This window comes from Drosophila sechellia, chromosome X (genome assembly GCF_004382195.2).
Source record: "Drosophila sechellia strain sech25 chromosome X, ASM438219v1, whole genome shotgun sequence".
NCBI classification, from domain to species: Eukaryota; Metazoa; Arthropoda; class Insecta; order Diptera; family Drosophilidae; genus Drosophila; species Drosophila sechellia.
Genome location: NC_045954.1, coordinates 15,884,031 through 15,903,856, shown reverse-complemented (window position 1 = coordinate 15,903,856; position 19,826 = coordinate 15,884,031). Strand labels below are relative to the sequence as shown.

General features: G+C 38.5%; 3 protein-coding genes across 10 annotated transcripts; 1 reads left to right on the top strand and 2 right to left on the bottom strand.

Moving 5' to 3' along the window:
• Positions 1-591: 591 nt before the first annotated feature.
• LOC6620005 (G1/S-specific cyclin-D1) lies at positions 592-3,634 on the top strand. 2 transcript variants are annotated; one of them, XM_032726404.1, is made up of 6 exons: positions 592-725; positions 1,031-1,715; positions 2,133-2,354; positions 2,425-2,599; positions 2,661-2,806; positions 2,866-3,634. In XM_032726404.1, exons 2-6 carry the CDS (start codon positions 1,131-1,133, stop codon positions 3,181-3,183), a joined length of 1,446 nt encoding a protein of 481 aa, XP_032582295.1. In that variant the 5' UTR covers positions 592-725; positions 1,031-1,130; the 3' UTR covers positions 3,184-3,634. The 2 variants fall into 2 exon arrangements, with proteins under 2 accessions (XP_032582295.1, XP_002044217.1); XM_002044181.2 differs by having other exon boundaries at positions 592-1,715.
• Positions 3,635-4,180: 546 nt separating this feature from the next.
• Positions 4,181-17,994, bottom strand: LOC6620004 (dynamin). 7 transcript variants are annotated; one of them, XM_032726398.1, is made up of 17 exons: positions 17,905-17,994; positions 17,007-17,331; positions 15,452-15,525; positions 14,628-15,384; positions 14,442-14,558; positions 14,150-14,378; positions 13,928-14,085; positions 13,762-13,868; positions 13,160-13,353; positions 11,298-11,417; positions 10,955-10,966; positions 10,133-10,138; positions 8,682-8,885; positions 8,513-8,606; positions 8,312-8,451; positions 8,110-8,252; positions 4,515-4,665 (listed from the first exon to the last, which is right to left on the bottom strand). In XM_032726398.1, exons 2-17 carry the CDS (start codon positions 17,150-17,152, stop codon positions 4,515-4,517), a joined length of 2,652 nt encoding a protein of 883 aa, XP_032582289.1. In that variant the 5' UTR covers positions 17,153-17,331; positions 17,905-17,994. The 7 variants fall into 7 exon arrangements, with proteins under 7 accessions (XP_032582291.1, XP_032582289.1, XP_032582288.1 ...); XM_032726397.1 differs by having other exon boundaries at positions 17,716-17,936; XM_032726399.1 differs by lacking the exon at positions 17,905-17,994 and adding an exon at positions 17,739-17,879.
• A 602-nt stretch (positions 17,995-18,596) lies between these two features.
• On the bottom strand, positions 18,597-19,566 carry LOC6620003 (putative ribosome-binding factor A, mitochondrial). Its single transcript, XM_002044179.2, has one exon. The coding sequence runs from the start codon at positions 19,478-19,480 to the stop codon at positions 18,665-18,667; it is 816 nt and encodes a 271-aa protein (XP_002044215.1). The 5' UTR covers positions 19,481-19,566; the 3' UTR covers positions 18,597-18,664.
• Positions 19,567-19,826: the final 260 nt, after the last annotated feature.

The following is a 19,826-nucleotide window of genomic DNA, read 5'->3' as shown; positions in this document are numbered from 1 at the left end:
TTTTGAACCAAGATACAACCTAGTTGGGTGAATCCGGTGAGTTTTGCATCACTGACCATTTTGTCGTGGACCAAGATCGTTGAATGTATGACATGCAGAAAGATCGACAATGCAGTACCATCCCTACATGAATTTAGTGTGGCAACGCCCTAGCATATTTTAGTATTTTTGATTTTGACAAATCCCAACTGGAGTGATTGGAACACTTGAGAGATGTGAAACTCGGATTATAAGTTGATCGAGCAACAAAAAGCTTCTTTAAGAAAAAAGTAGTGCAATTAGAAGAACTTCGTTTTTACTAAAAGGGTAAGACAGTTTTATGGTCCATCAAGCCCATTGATGGATTATAAGTTTTTAATATTCTAAAAACAACCCTAAGTGAAACATATGTTACAAGCAACAAGTTGGAAACGAAATGAGGAGGTTCCCCTTTTCAACGTGTTTCGCTTGCCTTTCATTTCATAAGATACTGCTATACTTTTATAATCGATGAAGATCGATATGTTTTCCTGATCGCAGTGAGCAAGAGATATAACTCCGACCACGGCATGCTGAACTAGTTTTTTTCAGCCACAAGGTGTAACTAGCTGGTTCACATAAATGCTTTGTCCACGCCGGTTAAGTGGCAAACGTGTGCAACTTCGAGTATACTTTTTAATAGTTAATTTATATTACTCTATGGAGTGCTGTGCCGTTTGTACATAACCAGAATTCCGAGAATAGGCGTAAGTGAAAACTTTTGTTCTCGAGCTGATCGTACATAGCCATGCATGTACATGTACATAAGTACATAATGTGAGATGAACAAGTTTTTTCTGAGCAGGTCGAAAACATATGTAAATAATGGCATGTAATGGGCATATGAATAAGTCAAGTCATTAGGGTTATATGCTATATTCTTGTGCTCACACAGGACTAAATACGCAGTGTGCCCATATTTGAGCAAATACTTGAATTAAATGTGAACAAAAGGTTGCAACATACGTATGTATGTATGTACTTATGTACGATCATTTCCTATTGTACGCAGTATTCCCATATCGGAGTTACCCAAAGTTCCTGATAAATCGGCACACATAAATGGCTTGAGAGTGAGGCAAGGAGAGAATCCATAGTTTTAAACGGAACGTATGGCCGATATAATGGATCTTTTATGCTCGGAAATCATAGTCTATGAATCAGATCCATCATTATATCGTCTGAACAAACGACAGCAGCAAATGTCCACGCCGGCGATCATTCGGGATCAATCATCGATATGTTCATCCTTGGGGGACGCGGAATCCGATTCCCATCCCGATGCCCAGAACAATGCCGTAGTGTGCAATATGAAGGAGCTGGTGTATATATACGCGTCGGTGGACTCGGCTGCGAAAAATCCAGAAGAATTGGAGCCCCCGCCGCCGCCTCCACCGCCGCCGCCACCACCACCGACAGCGACCCAATCAATCCAAAGTTATCCGCGTTACATCAGCCAGGACCCACCGACGTCACATTGCCAACGATTCGACGATCGCCTGACCACAACAGCCGATCCACCCGCAACCGACAACGTGAACACTGCCATCGGGGATCCCACATTGTACTCGGATCGTTGTCTGGAGAACTTCCTCAAGGTCGAGGAAAAGCACCACAAGATTCCCGACACGTACTTTAGCATCCAGAAGGATATTACGCCACCGATGCGCAAAATTGTCGCCGAATGGATGATGGAAGTGAGTAATCAAAATCAAATGTAGATACAGAATTCCTATCATATCAGGCTAGCCGACTGTGATATACCCTGTATTTATAATCTGTTAGAAAATGTTACCAAATAGATGGAAAAGTTTCCAATATAAATGTATTTGTTGCGACCCAATGAAATAATTCCAAGAATCTAGTTCCGGAGATATCAAAGTTCATATGCAGCTAATATGCCCAGCAAGCAGTAATGTCCGTCCATCCGTAATGTAAACAATGCATATTTTTTATGTATTTATTTTCATTTTAACTTGATTTTGGAAGAACTGTGGACTCCCAATTTCATAAATAAACTTCATTGATTAGTATTTGTTTTAGTGGTGTTTATCGCACACCCATTGCACTATTTCACTACCCTTTTCGTTCATTAATTGAATACGTGTTCACAGGTGTGTGCTGAGGAAAATTGCCAGGAAGAGGTCGTATTACTGGCATTAAATTACATGGATCGATTTCTTTCGAGCAAATCAGTACGCAAGACCCAACTACAAATTTTGGCCGCAGCTTGCCTCTTACTGGCTTCAAAGCTCCGTGAACCGAGCTGTCGTGCTCTTTCGGTGGATCTGCTCGTTGTTTACACGGACAACAGCATTTACAAGGATGACTTGATTGTAAGTACCTTCCTCGTAATACAATACCTTTCGATGGACATGCGGCTACATCATTTACTTCATTCCCAAGAAATGGGAGCTGTATGTGCTGAGCCGCTTGGGCTGGGACCTCTCATCTGTGACTCCCTTGGACTTCCTTGAGCTTCTGATGATGCGCCTGCCGATAGGCAGTAAAAACTTTCCGGACATAAACATTGGCAAAGTGCGTGGACATGCTCAGGCATTTATATCGTTGGCTGCGAAAGGTAAGCCGTATACAAAACTGGCCATCTTAAGTACTGACTTCTCTCCCTCCTTCCTTTGAAGAACATAAGTTTGCCAAGTTCTCGGCCAGCACCATAGCTGCATCGAGCATAGCTGCGTCCATGAACGGTCTAAAGTGGCATCTGCGCTCGGGACACAATCTGCACTTCCTGTTGAGTCTTATGACCGATCTGACCAGCGTGGAGCAAGTGAGTATGGCCAGGGAGCAGTGTTGTTATGTGCCACTCAATTGATTTGCAATGCACAGGCTCAGGTGCAGGATTGCATGCTGCACATGGAGGACATCTTTAAGGAGCACAGTCGGAATCTAGAGCCATATCTAGTGAACATTGACCCAGAGGAAATGTCAGCACTATACTACAAGGGGCGCTTCCAAATACATCAATCGCAGCACCTCTCGCAAATCTCAATAAGACCCTTGCCGCTGCCGAAAGCTCCAGCCGAGTGCGTGGAGCAGCACCAGCAGCAGCACAACTTTGGGTCCGCAGCGCCACATCGAACGCACACGTGCAAGATGCAGGCGCAGGCTCAGGCTCAAAACGAGATACAAGACGTTACATTTTGAGGTGTCAAATGATAGTTATACATACATGATAGTTATGTCAGACTTAAGTTGCAATTATATATAGGATCCCAATAGTCCGATCACTGTACGATTGGCCAATATCACACTATTTACATTTGAATCGATGTATTTTATATGTACCCAACTATTTTTTACCAAACTGTGGGTTTTTATCTTTAGCTATCATAAATATTTTGTATAAAATAGTTTTAAGTAATCATCATGAAACTTTGAAATGGATGAAACATAAAAACGAGACTGATTGTAAGCAGCAAAGCAACATTTTTTTGTATATATACGCTTTTCGAAATCCTACACAGATAACCAAAAAAGAACGAACTATTAAATGCAATTTTTTAAAAACCATCCAACATAAAGAGAAAAACAATATGTTAAAGTTACATTTGATAATAATTATATTAGTTGGCAAATAAATGATAGGAAAAAGCAATTTCTTTTCTGCCTATGATGATGCATGTATATTTTCGTATGATTTACTTTCAGATAAATCGCATTAGCTTACCAAATGGAATACCAGTAGTTAAAGGCAATGCGAATAATTTAATTTTCTTTATTTTCTTATTAACAAACGTCTATAAACAAGAATCGTTAAAGACCATAACCTTAACACACATAATATTTATCATTGATTAGGTTTTGTATAATTTCTTGCGGACATTGCGCTGCTAAATAATATTTGTTCGCATATAATTCATTGCTCTGAGGATAGTTTAGTTCATACAAGTTTTTAGAGTGAGTACATAGTTCGATTTTTACCATCAATGTAGAAGCATTGTAACACTGCAATTAACGATTTTCCTTTTTAGATATTTCTTCGGTTTTATTTGAGCTTTAAAAAAATACTGGCTTTATTGCATTCCTGCACTCGTCCGCCTCCTTCACTGCGATTCGAATATCATATATATGGTATATATGGTGATACCATCTGTAAACGAAAACTATGAAGCTAGGTACTGTTTTACATATACATAAATACTCGTTTTGGAAAATAAATTTTGTTTATTTCACGTTTAAATATACTTTAAAAAGTAAATGGTAAAGCCGATGAACTCAATTCGAAACCACTAAATTTCAATGTAGAATTTGTCCAAAAGATCATGTGAAAAACACCTTTAAAATTTTTTCATCGCATTTTCAAAACAACTGGATGATGAAATTGCCATCTTTTTGAGATTTGCGGGCGGTGTTACATCTTTGATAAAAATGATATGATATGGTGGAGGGGAGAGGGTAGAGGGGTCGCGTGCTGGCTCTAAGTTTCTGTAAATAATTTGCATACTCTGCGTGTTGTGCTCACAATCTCGCGGGCATTACTTGAATCGCGAACTGAAGGCGTTGGACAACTCATTGATGGCTGCCTGGCCAACCGCCTGGTTCACCTGTCCACGCATACTCTCCGGCACATAGCGATTGGCTCCCGACTGCTGGACAATGGCGCCGCCGACAGCTCCGGACACACGGCTTTGAAAATGAACAAGGGTATTATTTAGTTGTTGAAGTATGTGAAGTGCTTGAATTGAGGGAGCATATATGTATATGTAATCTATATAAATTCAAATCTTTCGGATCTGATCCGAAGTTGGATTGAGTATCACCTCTAGCACTACCCAACTTCTACTTCGCACAGACTTCGACGAGATACGCGCCAAACGTGAAGCAATAGGTAGCTGGTAGTCGAGTCGACTCGACTATTCCCCGCCAGTAAGCAATACACACTTATGTAATACGAACAATTTATGTATTTATTTATGCACTTTATTTGTGTGTATACGTAAACTGGTCATATGTAATTTAAGTTGTTGCATATTTCCATCGTCACAATCCATTTGAGTAAGTCACAAGAGTATTTTCATGACTTATATATTTGTAATCAACATTATAAATAATACATTGTACATAAAAATATTGGAAACACGTATTTCGTATATATATTTTTACATATATATATTTATATATATGTGTATATGTATATAGATATATTTAGGGTTGTTGTGGCAAAAAAGCGGTTTAATGTCAATTTAAAAGAAAATATACTTTTTGTCTTGGCTATAATTATGGTTATACATATAAATTGTTTTAAATTAGTTTTTGTTTCTTTGTATGTTCCTGGGAGGAATCGATACAAACCATGAAAAAAATCTCAGCAAATTTCGCAAATATTAACTATCGCAATCAAAATAACCAGCTTGCATCGAATTCAAATCAGTACTTTGACCTCTGACCTGAACAAACTTAAGCAAATATGTACCTACAAATACGAAGAGGAATGGACAATACAAATAAGCGTTAACTTAATCCTGTAACTTAATCGTTTCTTGGAAACGGGACAGCTGATGATTCCACAAATCCGAGCATCCGGATGGGGAATATGTACATACATACAAATAACATGTTTCTTACAGAAATTAATTGTATTTAATTCATGGCGAACAAATCATAATACGATATATAGCGATAAGCGAAAGCAAGTCCTACTTAATTAGTTTGAATCCCAATATGTAAATGCCGTGTGCATTTCCGTTAAATGGATGGGGTAATTTAGTGTTTAGTTAGTTCGCTTTTAGTTGTTAATTAATGTTAGCTTGCTTTTTAAGTTCAGGGAAATACTTTGTGACTGACTTGAAATGTTCTCAACGCTGCGTTACCTAACATTTTCTAATTTAATTGGGTTTTATAGTTTAACATCAACAACAACACAATGCAGTTAACGAAAGCTATTTATTAATAGTTAGCTATATAATTAAGATCATTGGTTAATATCGTCACTAAGCATCTGCCCATACAAATAGTTTACATAACTTTTGAGCTTATGCCGTTGATAATGGGGGGGACATCAATTACTCAATTAATCAAATAATAATAATAATAATTAATTAGGCATGCACGAACAAATGCACATACATTTGTACACATATGTATATATTGTATATATATCTACACGGGGAAGTAGACATTACGAAAAACATCTTATGGAATTAAAGAAATCATGTGCATCTCGACTAGTTGCTTTTCACATATTAAGAATTTATATCAGTTTCAACGCTTCAGATTATATATATATATATATATGACTACAATAATACGCAAGCGAATCAAATGTATCGATTTCCCATCGTTGTTGATTTCTGGATTTCTAGGATTTTGGGATCATTTTCATGGTTGTTTGTTTTTTTTTTTTTGTAAATTTCTGGATTTTGCCGGAATAATATCAAATTACAATTGTTGAAAGTATTGTTTGTGGTTGGTTAAATCGTCAGCAAGCTACGTTTTGCAGATTCATCCCCTAGATACATATGTAGATGTCTCTCGACGCTGACAACAATTTAACGACGCCTGTTCGTGTTAAATGATTTCAAATTGTATTGATATTTATGTTTTCATTATCAGTTTCGAGTTGGGTGTTGTGTGTTGAGTTGAGTGCGTTTTAATAGTGTTTTCGTTTTTAATCGTTTCACATAGAAAGAGAAAAAAGAGACAACAAAAGAGTTTTATTAAGTTGGTTCAGGAGTTCTGGTCCAAACACATTATTATTCAACTTAAATTTAACACTCATCCTCAAAAAATGACTGGCATATTCGAAAAAGATTTATTCGAAATGGGTTTTCACAGAAATCGCTTTTGATTGACTTTCTTAATCTCTTCAATTCCATTTTCCCAGTGCCACAGACAATAATTTCTTTCTTACTTTTTAATTCAAAATGAAAAGAGAATGTTATAGTCGAGTTACCAGACTATCAGATACCCGTTACTCATTTCAATATTTTTTGGAATATTGGTAGAAATTGTGAAAAAAATAATGAAATAAAAAATCCAAAATTATTGTGTTCAAACGGACGCTACATGGTCAGATTAATCCTGATCAAGAATATATATACTTTTATGGTCGGAAACACATTCTTCTGCCTGTTACATACTTTTCAACGAGTCTAGTATACCCTTTTAATGTACGAGTAACGGGTATAACAATCCGAGTCGAAATCATACTTTTTATAAATTAAGTTGAATTCCTGATTAGCAACAAAGACTTTAGATTTTAGTTAGATATTAGTACTTGAACATTTGGCGTTTTTAGTTAGTAATCATTAAGAATATAAGTGAGACACATAATGTGAATATAATCCCAAATCTACGTTAATTTCGCTTTTTCGATACCCATTTGCATGTATACCTAGGCGAAGTCAAGTTGGATAATGATAGAGTGAATACTCACGTCTTTGCTCGAGATTCACTTATTTTAATCACAAAAACCTAACCTTTAGTCATTTTTAAAAAGCAAACACACAGTAGATAAAACGAGGTCGCAACTGTCGTTTATGGATTTAAAAATATAACTTAATACACAGAGGTGCCACAAAAATCGCTTTCGATTGACTTTATGTATTATCTTTAGGTTCAATTAGGCATATGAGCAAGTTACAATGACTTAAAAGCTTGTTTATATCTACTCCCTTTGTGTTGCTCACCATGAATATAATCTCATTCACTATGCATTCATTCAATTATTCAATCAGTTCAAGGCATTTATTTATACGTAAAGGAGCTTAAAAGTTCCAGTTAAGTTGCCGCATAAAATATATTATTTTAGTTTTGTAAAAAAATAAACAAAATACAAAACCCTCTATTCTAAGCAGTCAAGTTTATGGAGCTTTGTTTTCTACGATTATTCATAAGTTGTACGTATTTTTCTGTGGCAATGCGACCATTTCGACTCATCGTGGTTTCCCAAATTGGTAAGGATTTCTGTGACACCCCTAATACGTGGATCATTATTGAGCGCAGAGATTTTAGGAAATGTTTCTATGAAATCAGGGTACAAATCAATACAAAAGCCAATTCAATAATCATCCACATATATCTTTGTGTATTCGGCAGTCAGAAAAGGATGGTGGATAGAAGGGTACTCACGATGGTAGCATTGGTGGGGGAAGAGATCCTCCGGGACGACCGCCGGGTAGTGGTGGTGCGCCACCTCCTGGGCGATTCGGAATCGCTGGCGCTGGGCGACCTGTAGATGGTGGCAATGGTGGGTTCCGTCCACCCAAGGAGCTCTGCAAGCGAACTTGCTATATGAAATTCCATTCAATAATGAGTAAACAAGTGGTTTTACCTGTGCGGGAGGTCCTGGCTTTCCTCGAACGCCACCCGGACTTGGAGGAGATAGACGTGGGTTGTCCAAGCCGCTGGGCAGCCAATCGTTCTTAACCGGCGGTGGCAATGGCGAGGACACGGTGGCCATTGATACATCGCCTTGAATTAGTTTCGACAATGTATTACAATCGTTTTCAATGGAACTCATGTTAGCTCTCACCTATGATCTGTAATGCATCCTTGCAAGCACGGTACATGCGCAGCATTTCCTCTCGCCGTGTGGCCGATTCAGCCGATTCCTCCATCATCTGGGACTGTAGACAAGTGGATATAGTCATGTTACAGTTACTGCCACAATCTTCTGGATTATCTGAAGCTAATTAGTTTACCTGATCGCCGGACGCGTACAGATGTGCCAGCAGCTCGCCATTGATAAAGTCCTTGGCATTGTTGATGATGAGCATCATAATTGCTTTGGGCACCATGTCACGGGTGGTCTTCGTAACGATCTTCATGTAGGAGTCGACCAGGTTACGGATGGTCTCGACCTGCCGCTCCAGCTGTGGATCGCTGGAACTCTCCTCGCTGGCCGACTGTTTAGTATTCGTATAGGGGTGGGTTGTGGGATATTGATAGTCCATAAATGATTGTTCGTAATTTTATAGAGTGCAATAAGTATTCAAAAACCCAATAGCCAACCGAATAAGTGTTTGAAAGCAAAATAACCAACTGAATCGTGCACATAAAAACGAGAAAGAACGCGCTGCAGTCGAGGGTCCGACTATAAGATACCCATTACCCACTTCCCACACTCAAAGTCAAATGCGTAACCAAAACCATTTCGAGTGGCTTTCTTCAAAAAAAAAGAGGAAAACATGCATATTGTAAATTTGCTGGCGGCGGAGGAACAAAAAGTAAAAGTTTTCGAAAATTTTAAAAAATCGTTTCAAGTTTTTCATTTTCTAGACTGGCGTAACCCCTCAACAGTCTGAATATTCCATTTCGAAGACACTGACCTTGTATTTTTCTCAACATATTTGAACATTAAGTGAAATGAAATCTATTTCGGTGATGCCACCTTTTTCGTATTCTGAATATCGGTATTATTGCAATTACTAAATAGGGAGCATTAACTAAAAAACTATACTGATACCATGGCCATTCTAAGACCTCGCCAGCATTAAAAACATTTGAGGGATTGAAAATCCCAACATTTTAACAAATGATAAACCAACGAAACTAGAAAAATACTGCAGATGTAACAGTTTGTAAACCCCAATCTTCTGAAACTTATATAACTCATAACATTTACATAAATATGATTGCGTTTTCGAATTCTCATCTTTGAATTCGAGTGCCATGCGTTTGAATATATTGATTTCAAACGTTGAGTGAAATAAAATAATCCAATAGTAAAATATAATACAAAGTGCATGCTCTCGACGACTGTCAAATTTAAGTAAAATTGGCATTAGTCATAATATAGATAGACCTTGCGTATATCTATATCTTTTATTTACTTAGATCGAAGACAAGTCATCTTGAAATTGATTAAAATCAAGGAGGAACGAAAAAGCCGAATATCCGACTACGTGATACCCGCTACTTTTAGCCCGTTTCAATATAGACTTCCCCTGCAACCAAATCAAGCCCAACTAACTTAGCTTTTATCGATCCCAAAGTCTCAACGATTATTCAGATATACGGACATGGATATATCTTGGAAATAATTACGTGTAATTGCAGTAGCGGGTATAAATGAATAATTATATTGTGAGAAAATGCAATAATTTAATAAGGAAAAGAATCAACGCAATATAAACAATTGAAATCAACATACTTTTTGCTAAATAAACCAACCGGTAGAAATTATTAATTTTGTGTGTATTTTGGCGTTTCATAGATAGATTGGTCGTTTTTTTGTTCGGTAGGTGGCGGTAAAATAGAAGAGAACAACATGTCCACAATCGTTATAAGAAACCAGTAACAATGCCATAGTCGAACAGCCGACTATCTTAATCAGTAATTCTAAGTTAGTTAAATAAACAAGATGGAAGACCGACAAACTACAACTTTGGCTGATGAAAAGAAAAGCATCACAAGCCGAGTAAAATGAATTCCAGTCAAGTGGAAAACTTTCTACAAGTTATTCAATTTCAACACAATCGTAAGTGATTTATATATAAAAATATATATCCATTTTGTAATACTCGGCTTGTGATGTGGTAATTTATCGCACCTTTAACCATTTAAGGGGTTACACCATCTGGAGATTTCGAGGTGTACTAGCTTTTAAGGAATACTCTGTTTTATAGAACTTTAATTTAATCATATGTATGATTTTTTGCAATGTGATGACATTTAAAGCCGCAGTTATTTAATTTTACCAAATCCTCAGCCGATTAACAATATGTTAGTAATTTACAATTTGGAGTTTCTATTTTCCAACAATAAAAACAATTTGTGTCTAATAACGGCTAAAATACCTCACCAGACTTTAAAAATGAAACAACAAAAATTAAACGTAAGCAAAATGATCAAAAGTATGTTAAAATAATGTATTAGTTATTAGTATTCAAAATCGCATACATTTATACGACATTTAATTGACGAGTTTACTAAATAATATATATATTCCGAAAAGTTGCAAAGATTAACAAACCTCTTGTCCTTCCTGGATGACGAATGCATATATAAAGCACCGATATTTGCGAGTTATTTTGTTGATTTGGTCAATGAAACAGTGGAAACAAAGATATATAAATATATAGATAATGTAGTAATCGGAAATGCTTTCAATTTAAGTGGAAATATCTATACGAAAAGTATGCGATCTAAAGCCCAACCTTAAACATATCAGCTTTTTAGGTCATATAGGGTCGAATTTATAATAATATAATATTTCTATAGAGCCACTAGTTCGTCTAGGGCTTCTTTCCTAAATCCAATTAGTGTCAAGTTGATGGATATTTCTAAGGATTACTGGTTACTATCTATGTACGCACCTCATCGCCGTTTTCCTGAGTCTCCTGCTTTTCGGGATAGACACCAGCTCGCAGGAAGGAAGCTTTCCAGGACTCCACATCCTCCACAGTCTCGCACGAGAGCTCCAGTTGTTTGTAGTCCTAGAATACCGGGTGTTCGAAGGCAGAGAATGAAACATTTTTGATACAACATCGCATGTTTTTGCTTAGCCTAATGGTACGCTACATTCAATTGAAAATCAGATCTGAAAGTTTGTTGATTTGCATAGTTGGGCGCGGTTCACTTTTGTCATAAAAACGCACATCCAAATGTGCTCGACCTACTCTGCTGGTCCTGAATTATAAAAGACTAACTCTTTGAAGATCCTTGAAGGCGGACGAGAATGTGGCAGATCCTGTTTTCAATGCGGACGGACTCACAGAAGAGAAAAGGTTTTCTCGATTAGTTGAAAATGGCTCAAAAACTTGTAATAAAATCAAATGGCAATATCACGTTATTTTTGTAGATATACCCATTGTGGATTTCACACTTTTCGAAAGTCGTTGTAGAGCAGTGTAGCCTTTAAAAAAGCAGGAATAGTTAATATAGTGCTGTTTCGCCTTTATTGGCAATGACAACAAAATTGGTTTATATTGCTTGATGTTTCATAAAAACGAAGGAAATTAAACGAACTAGCCTTAAAACATCCCTAGATGCTCTCAGTTTTTAATTGAATCAGACCATCAGTTCTTTTGAATCCAGGATTTCGCAGTCCGTGAAGAGCGATGCCTTGCTGAAAACGCGTTACATAATCTCAAAAACATATTTTTTAAATGTTCAGACGGTTTAGGTATTGCTTGTAGTGAGTGACTTATAAATATAAAAACCATTGACACCTTAAAGATAAACGTTTAATCTGTGTATTAAGTGATGTTTTAAGTGGTTAGACATTACACTAAGCAAAACTGTTTGTTAAGTTGTTAAGTTTAGTGTAAAATAGCCTAGCATAGTATTCAGAGGCAGGAAGGAAGTTTCTGGCATAAATGAGGGATGCTGGATGAAAGGTCGACTGGTGTACAATGAGTTGGAAGGAAACAGCATCCTAAAAGTCCCGAAAAGGAAGGAAATAGATAGTCATGTATAGCTGAAGCCTATTGCATTCACTAAGAACTAGCTCTTCATGCTGTTAATTCTATCGGAAAACTCGTTTTTTTGGCCAAAAAGTTGAAAGCTTTTAAAGAACTACACAGAGATTAAAGCAGTTTTAATGGAAATCGGGGAAAGTCACTTCTCTTAACCTTGTACAACCAGTATAAATCACAAGATTATATCATGAGCTTTATTCTGGCTGCGAACAAGGTTGTATTTCAAAAATCGTTATCGATCACTACGTTTTTGAGAGTGCAATATCGATTTGAAAATTATTTTGATGTCACAACGATTCCGTGCTGGGACGAAACAAAGTTTGTGGAAAGTATCAATAGCTTTTAATACAATCGAGAGGTTAGATAATGGATGGATGACTACTTTTTGCGCGATTCATTGTGAATCAAATAGAGCCGTGAACTTCTTAAGCTAATAGCACATCACGAAATCAAAAGGCAAAAGGAGTTTACGACGCGGCAAGCTCCTTTTCCTTTAATTCGACTTAAATGTTGATAAAAACATAGTAATTTTTATATTATACAAAAAAATAATTAATTGATCTCTTGCCCGACTATTTTAACCAAAGGATTCAAATTGGGGTTATATAATGAAGATTTGAAATATTTTGCGTAAAAATATCTTCAAAAATTGCTTTTGTTTGTTTGTTTAGTTATTTTGATTTAAAAGTTTTTCTCTGGTCTTGTTTTCTGAAATCATTTAAAATTCATTTTTTTGTATGTTAACAAAAATTACTAACCTTATAAACATTACGTCCATCGGGACTAAATAAAGCAAATGTAACACGTCTAGACATTGACATAAATCCCTGTTCAATATCACGCAATTTTAAACCATCCAACGGCAGCATAAACTTCTTCTCCTTCTCATCCTCGTCCTTATACCAGGAGATACTCTCGGATGTCAGCACAAACCAATACGGACGCGATCCACCTGCAAGACACACATGCGAAAATCAATACGTATCCATGAAATCCCTAATCAAAGAAACGAAACAGTTTTTGGGTCAGTAGATGCAACGCTCGTAAACAACTTCTTCACCTCATCAAGAAGTAATCATCTTCAATTTTGTTAGCTAAGCTGGATTTTGTACCTACGTAATCCTAATTTTATATCTTTCAATGACAAAGACAATATTCACATAAAAAATACAAATTATAAGAGGTTAAAAATGTCCACCACCAAGCGGTGACCAGTCTTAACGCACTTCATCTTCCATTTCGGAAACGTTGAAAACTAAATTTCTAACAAAGCATTCTGTCACCATTTACAAGGATACTGCCCCCCACAATCAATGTTATAGCACGTTGATTGAGAGTGTCATAGGGTGAAAGTGCATACCTTTCATGATGCCCAGGTTCTGGATGACCATGTGACCCTTGCGAATGACTTGGTTGCCCAGCTGACGAGTGCCAGTTTTGTTGGCATTCTCTGATTTGTTTTGAGCGCTATAATGAGAGCAAGATTTAGTTTTCCCTACGCTCCATCCAAAAGACCAAATACGCACTTGGCGAAGCCAATGAAGTCCTCATGGTTGGTGTTCATGTAGGCCAGCTCAAAGTCAATGAGCAGCAGGATCTGTTCCTTGCAGCTGTGCTCGCGTTGGCGCACATGTGTTGTGATAATACGTTCGGTCTCCTCACGCAGACGTGGGTATCGACTCATCTGTTCAAAGATGAAACAATATAAACTTGGTGCTTAGCTTGGGGCAGCAACTTAGCCAACTTACTTTAGCTGTGCACATGCGCACGACCACAGAAAGTTCCTGTACGACTAGATCGACACACTTGATAACCGGCTCCTTGAGCAGCGCTATCTGCCGCTTGACAATCGCCTCGAACGCCATGTCGGGTGTGAAGAGGCCAACGCGAATACCATGGATATTTCGAATTGCAAATGAGATCTCTCGTCGCAGTTCCTTTTCATCACAAGCCATCTTAACGATCTCAAAGCGCAGACTGAAGCAACGAGATGTTATCATGAGGTAGAGTTTTTTTTTTAAATGCACCACAAACACCTACCGTTCATGGAAAATGCGATTGATCTTGGCGCCACCTGAGAGCTCGTTTGTGTTCACCAAAGCTGAGCCGCTGCCCTCAATAGTTCGCTCAAAGTCTGATTGCAGCTGCTGAATCATTCTGCAGGAATGTAAATAAACCATTATAATCAATAGTTACAAACGGGAATCCCCTTTTTTTTTAACTTACTGGAGCATAGCTTTTGTTTTGATGCTGGCATCGCCTGGCTGAAAGTGCTTAAACTCCTCCACCTCCTTCTCCAAAGTGAGCATCTGCTTCTGCAACTTATCCCGCAGGCCAGGTAACGTGTCCCTGATGTGGTTGGTTAGTTGTTGGTTGAGCACGCGCTGCAAGTAGGGGGTGCCGAGACGGTCGGCCATGTGCCGATAGGAGGGATGGCTCAAGAAGAACTTGCGTTCGGCGGCCAACGCCTGGTGGATATCCTTGCGACCCTCGATATCCTTCTGGGATCTATTCACCACGCCAATGTAGCCACGTCGCAGCGGTAGCAGCTTGTTCTCCAGAATGTCGCGCGCATCGGTGCCCTCGTCCATCAGATCCAGCTTGGTTATAACGCCAATGGTTCGCACACCCTGTGGATCCACCTCCTTGGCCAGCTTGAGGGCATCCGAATTGGCCAGATCGGTATTGGCCGGGGTCACAGCCAGAATTAAACAAGTCTCTTTGCGAATAAATTGGAATATCATCTGCTTAATTTGCTGCTCAATATCCACCGGCTGATCGCCAATGGCCACCTTTGTCAGGCCGGGCAAATCGATCAGCGTTAAATTGAGTACGTGCGGCGAGTAGACGCGCAAATTAATTGGAATGTTTGAAATGCCTTTGTTACTACCGGTCACACGATCCGTTTCATCTTCGATTTCTTTTCTGATCTCATCGAAGCTGGAAAACTTCTTGCCTTTAATGTGAAGGAACTCTCCATATTCTGCAATAAATAGCAAATGTGCATTAGAAGATAGCTTCTCCTTGATCATATCAAATGTTCAGCTTACCGGTAACTCCATTGATAAGTTGCAAGATTAGTGGTCTGCGAGTCACGATGCCAGAGCCACGCGGCAAGAAATCTCTGTAAAATGGGGAAACGTTTTGTATTTAATAATGGAATTATAGAAGTATGTACTTTGGTTTTCGGATTGTGGGCTTAAGAAATATGTAGAAGGAATCAATCCATTTTGAAATTGCACTGAATAATGAGTATTTGAGTTGCCAGTACTACAAACTTAATGGAAATTCAACTTATGCCTTGCAGCTAGTGTTTAACAATCCCAGTTAAGGACAAGAGTGTTGTGTAAACATGTATTTTGTTTTGACCATGAAGGGTGTTGGGCATTGTTTAATACCTCGGAGTAATTAAAGAAAAGCTATTGGTTAGCTAGGCTAATAAATTGAGTGGGGGAAATGGGTAATTTTGACCACTCTGGTCACCTACATCCTGTTCGCACTGCCCAGTTAATAGAAGCCTTCATTTTCCATTGACATTAAGACTGTGGCCTGCTGGCCGTGGGTGGGCTGCCTCATTCGCTTCCGCCGACGGCTCAGTGGTGTCAGGTGGGCGGGGGGCGGTGGAACCACCCTAATTGACACACATACATACATACATACATATAAAGCACGGCGCATGCGAATTCTATCTGGACTATTTTGAACATAGTGGACTTATGTAAGCACAAACTTTACATGGTTTAATGCAGTTTGTAAATACATGAATGGGCATATTGATTAATGTTCTTTTTCAGCGCACCCCCCTCATTAGCAAGCAAGGCATGGAAAATTAGTAAGTCGACCCTAAAGGAGGTCAAACTTTTTCAAAATTATTCGAAAGTAAACATATAGAATGTGAGTTACTCTACAAATCGTTGGTAGGAGTGGGGGGAAAACTTAAATCGGCGACATACTATCATTGGTCTTATCTGCATTTTTTTGGGGCGTAAGCCATTGTTTTCGTTATATGTTTGTATTTAGAGTGGACACTAACAAAGAAAAATGAGAGACAGCGCAGGCTTATAGATACAAACACAAGAAATCGCATTGATACATACAATTTAGATTTCAAAATACGTATTTAGGTGTTCTTCAATGCATTTTGTGAATATAGTTTGTCGAGCTGCGGTGCTTTTGGATTTTCAACAGCTTTGTGCAGGTGGAAGATAAAATTCTTATCATCATAATTAAGTTAAGACCACTGATATGGTTTGGTCATTATGAGCAAGTGTACACATGTTTCGCAGACAGCAATTATTGATTGTTAATAAACAACCAAAAAAAACAATGGCTGAAAGCGAGTGCTATCAGCGATTAGTCATAGTGTTCCAGTAACGTTTAATTGGGCATTCCACGAAATATTTGAAATAATAGTGCTACTTTTCGCTGAGCACTGACGTGCAGAAAAATCGATTCGCGCTGCAGGCCAAAGGCGCCTTCAGGTCCATTATCAATCACCATATATGTAGGCTATATATTCGGGGTACTGATAGGGTGATATGGTATGATAGTATGATCCCATATGAGAGGGAAATATGCTGATAAGGCGTTGGGTGGGATACTCACTTGCCCACGAAGTTCTCCAAGACGGAACTCTTGCCAGCTGATTGGCCACCGACCACCGCGATCTGCGGCAGATCCAGTTGCATGTGGACGCCGAGCGATGTGAACGCATCTTGCAGCTTGTTAACAATTGTTATTAAACTATCCATTGCGGCGAGGTCCGATTTGCCACACAATTAGATTAGATTAGATATCAGATCAGATCAGATCGAACTGCGATCCCAACTCGTCCGGATGTTTGTGTTTTTGCTGCTCAGCTCCGCGGGTCTTGTTTTTCTCTTGCTGTGTTTCCTTTAATCGCTGGCTCTTCTTCACTGCACACACTCCTCTGCAAAATACAATTACTGCATTATAAATACTCTCATGCGTTCCATCACTTTTCATTTCGTTTGTAATAGATAACACAACAAAAAAAAATTGACAAAATTTGTGTGGGGCGGTGGGGTGGTGGTTAATAACAAATATGCGTAAGTCGTGGGGGAGCAGGGAAAATCGCAAACAGAAATCGTTATTGGAGAGCACTCATGAGTTACTCATTCTCCCACACGATTAACCCGATATATTGTATGTACCACCACAATAACCTTTCTTGCTTCTTCGGTTTATAATGGCGATGTAGCGAAATTTATTGAAATCGGAATTGGAATCGCGAAAAAGGTAAAGTTGGTTATGATTGCTGGGTTTGGAAGCAAAAATGTTTATCGACATTTACACGAAAAGAATTTGTATATATACTCCCAAACGAATTTATCATCGACTTTTCCAATTTTTCACTTATTTCTCAGGCGAAACTGTGTTGTGTTAGTGTAGATGTCATGTTTATCGCCACAAAGAGCGCACTGCTATTTGGGCTTTGGCTTGGTCTTTTAAACAAATATTCTTCTTATTGTGCAAAACTGACAACTATCACCACACTCCGCTTCCAAATCGGTTCAATGGATTTTTTCGACTAAAACTAGAGATGCAAGAAAGTAATCAATCTGTACCCGATAAGCTGGTCTGGTCTGATTTTTTTGGTATAATTGATAGGGCTGGGTGAATCACTCGCGATACATCGATATATCGAATAGCTTCCGTATGCCGAAGCTTAAGTGTTGGTTTCGATAACAAGTCAAGTGCTTTATCCGACATCGATATCAATTTAAGCGCAAGGTCGCCCACTATCGCAACTATTTAAAACAGCTGATTTGAATACATTAACTTGCAAGTAACTGTTAATCTATTTATTAAATTAAGTGCACAGCTACATAGGCATATCCTGATGGAAATATATTACCAATACTAAAAGCTTATAAAACTTTGCATTTTGTGCGCATGTCCGCCTCTTTGCTTTATATCGATAACGGATACAGATGCAGTGCGCAAGCTTTAAAAGCAGCATCATTCGATATAATCGATTATGGTGATGATTTGACCTTTGACATTCAATTTTAAGCCGTTAAAGCTTTTTTTTAGAAACGCAGTCGATACTCTATTTTAAAACCACTCAACATGATGAACTGGTTGGGGTCAAAAGTAGCCATCATTTCAAACTTATTGGAAAATGATCAAACGTTTACAGACCCTACACCTATTTCCAACTTAAGAACCCAATTTACATTGTATTGAATAACACTTTAATAATTAACATTATGTACATAAGTCGAGGGATTTAACAAACGTTAGGTTTTGGCAATATTTTGCCTATGATGAACCCAGGCCTCTTTGGACTTGCGCATCTTGCCGAGAATCTTGTCCATAACTAAGCTTTGGTTAAAACTGAGGAAATCCTGTCGCATCTCCGGCCATTCCTCATCCGCAGCCGGCTGACAAATCTGCGCGTCGCTTTCTTCAACTTCCACATTTGAACTAGAGTAACTATGCTGAAGATCGATCTTGGACAGCACCTCATGGACCTGATGGAGACCAGTGCTCGTTTTGTCCCGGACAAACTTGATCTTTGGCACTTCGCCCATCAGATGCAACTGCGACAATTCGTGCTGCAGTCTGCCGCTCATGCGGTTCAATGTGTTTTCGAGCTCTTGGTTCTCCCCGCCATCCTTGCCCATCCAATAGACATTGATGCGGGAGAAGTCGCTGGTGATCTTGACATAGGAAATCTGCACTCCCTGTCCCACGATGGAATCGGCAACTGCGCCGGTGGCCAGAATATCAGTGATGTTCGTCATGAACAACTTGTTCAGAACAGACATGCGTCGATTGTTGTGGCTGGCAGTTGTCTTCGAGTGTGGGGTTCCAAACTTCAAGGCGTGCATCGACTTCTGATTGCCTGATGTTCCTGCATCGGGCGATGGATACCAATGGCTTTTGCTGCCTTTAAGCCGATTTCCAAACAACGAGCCAAATATTTTTCCCTGGCGCGTTACGTTGGGTTTGCTCGAACTTTTGGAGCTCTTGTTTCGCGAAAGTGCCAATTGGCAGGCGTTGTTAAGAATGGAGTGCCCATTTTGTAGCCTTAAAACACGAATGCTCAGCATTTAGTCTAGTTGCCTTAAATATATTTGCTAGATTAGATAAACTAGAATACAATACAAAATATAATGTGGAATAACATGAGTGTGACCAGCCACTTGCGTTTTAAAAATGCGTTAGAGATGGACAATAAGTTTGAGCACTCTGGACCACTTTAATTCGGAGATAGCTTATTTGCACTTCATTTAACTTCATATCTAAGAATTAACAGAATAAAAGTTAATTTTTAACAGTAGATTGCAGAGTAACTTGCCATAAACTAGGTTATTTAAAACCAAGTTAGCTCATTTATATTAAATAATTTAAATTGTATTTTAGTAGCTCTGAATTTTCCTTCAGTGAGAACCGACG

Coding starts and splice junctions, on each gene's coding strand:
- LOC6620004 (XM_032726398.1), bottom strand. CDS start 17,152: ATGGATAGTTTAATAACAATTGTTAACAAGCTGCAAGATGCGTTCACA. Junction 15,526..17,006: donor TTGGAGAACTTCGTGGGCAA/GTGAGTATCCCA, acceptor CCCATTTTACAG/AGATTTCTTGCCGCGTGGCT. Junction 14,559..14,627: donor AAAACAAAAGCTATGCTCCA/GTAAGTTAAAAA, acceptor ACATTCCTGCAG/AATGATTCAGCAGCTGCAAT.
- LOC6620003 (XM_002044179.2), bottom strand. CDS start 19,480: ATGCTGAGCATTCGTGTTTTAAGGCTACAAAATGGGCACTCCATTCTT.
- LOC6620005 (XM_032726404.1), top strand. CDS start 1,131: ATGGCCGATATAATGGATCTTTTATGCTCGGAAATCATAGTCTATGAA. Junction 1,716..2,132: donor TCGCCGAATGGATGATGGAA/GTGAGTAATCAA, acceptor ACGTGTTCACAG/GTGTGTGCTGAGGAAAATTG. Junction 2,807..2,865: donor ATCTGACCAGCGTGGAGCAA/GTGAGTATGGCC, acceptor TGCAATGCACAG/GCTCAGGTGCAGGATTGCAT.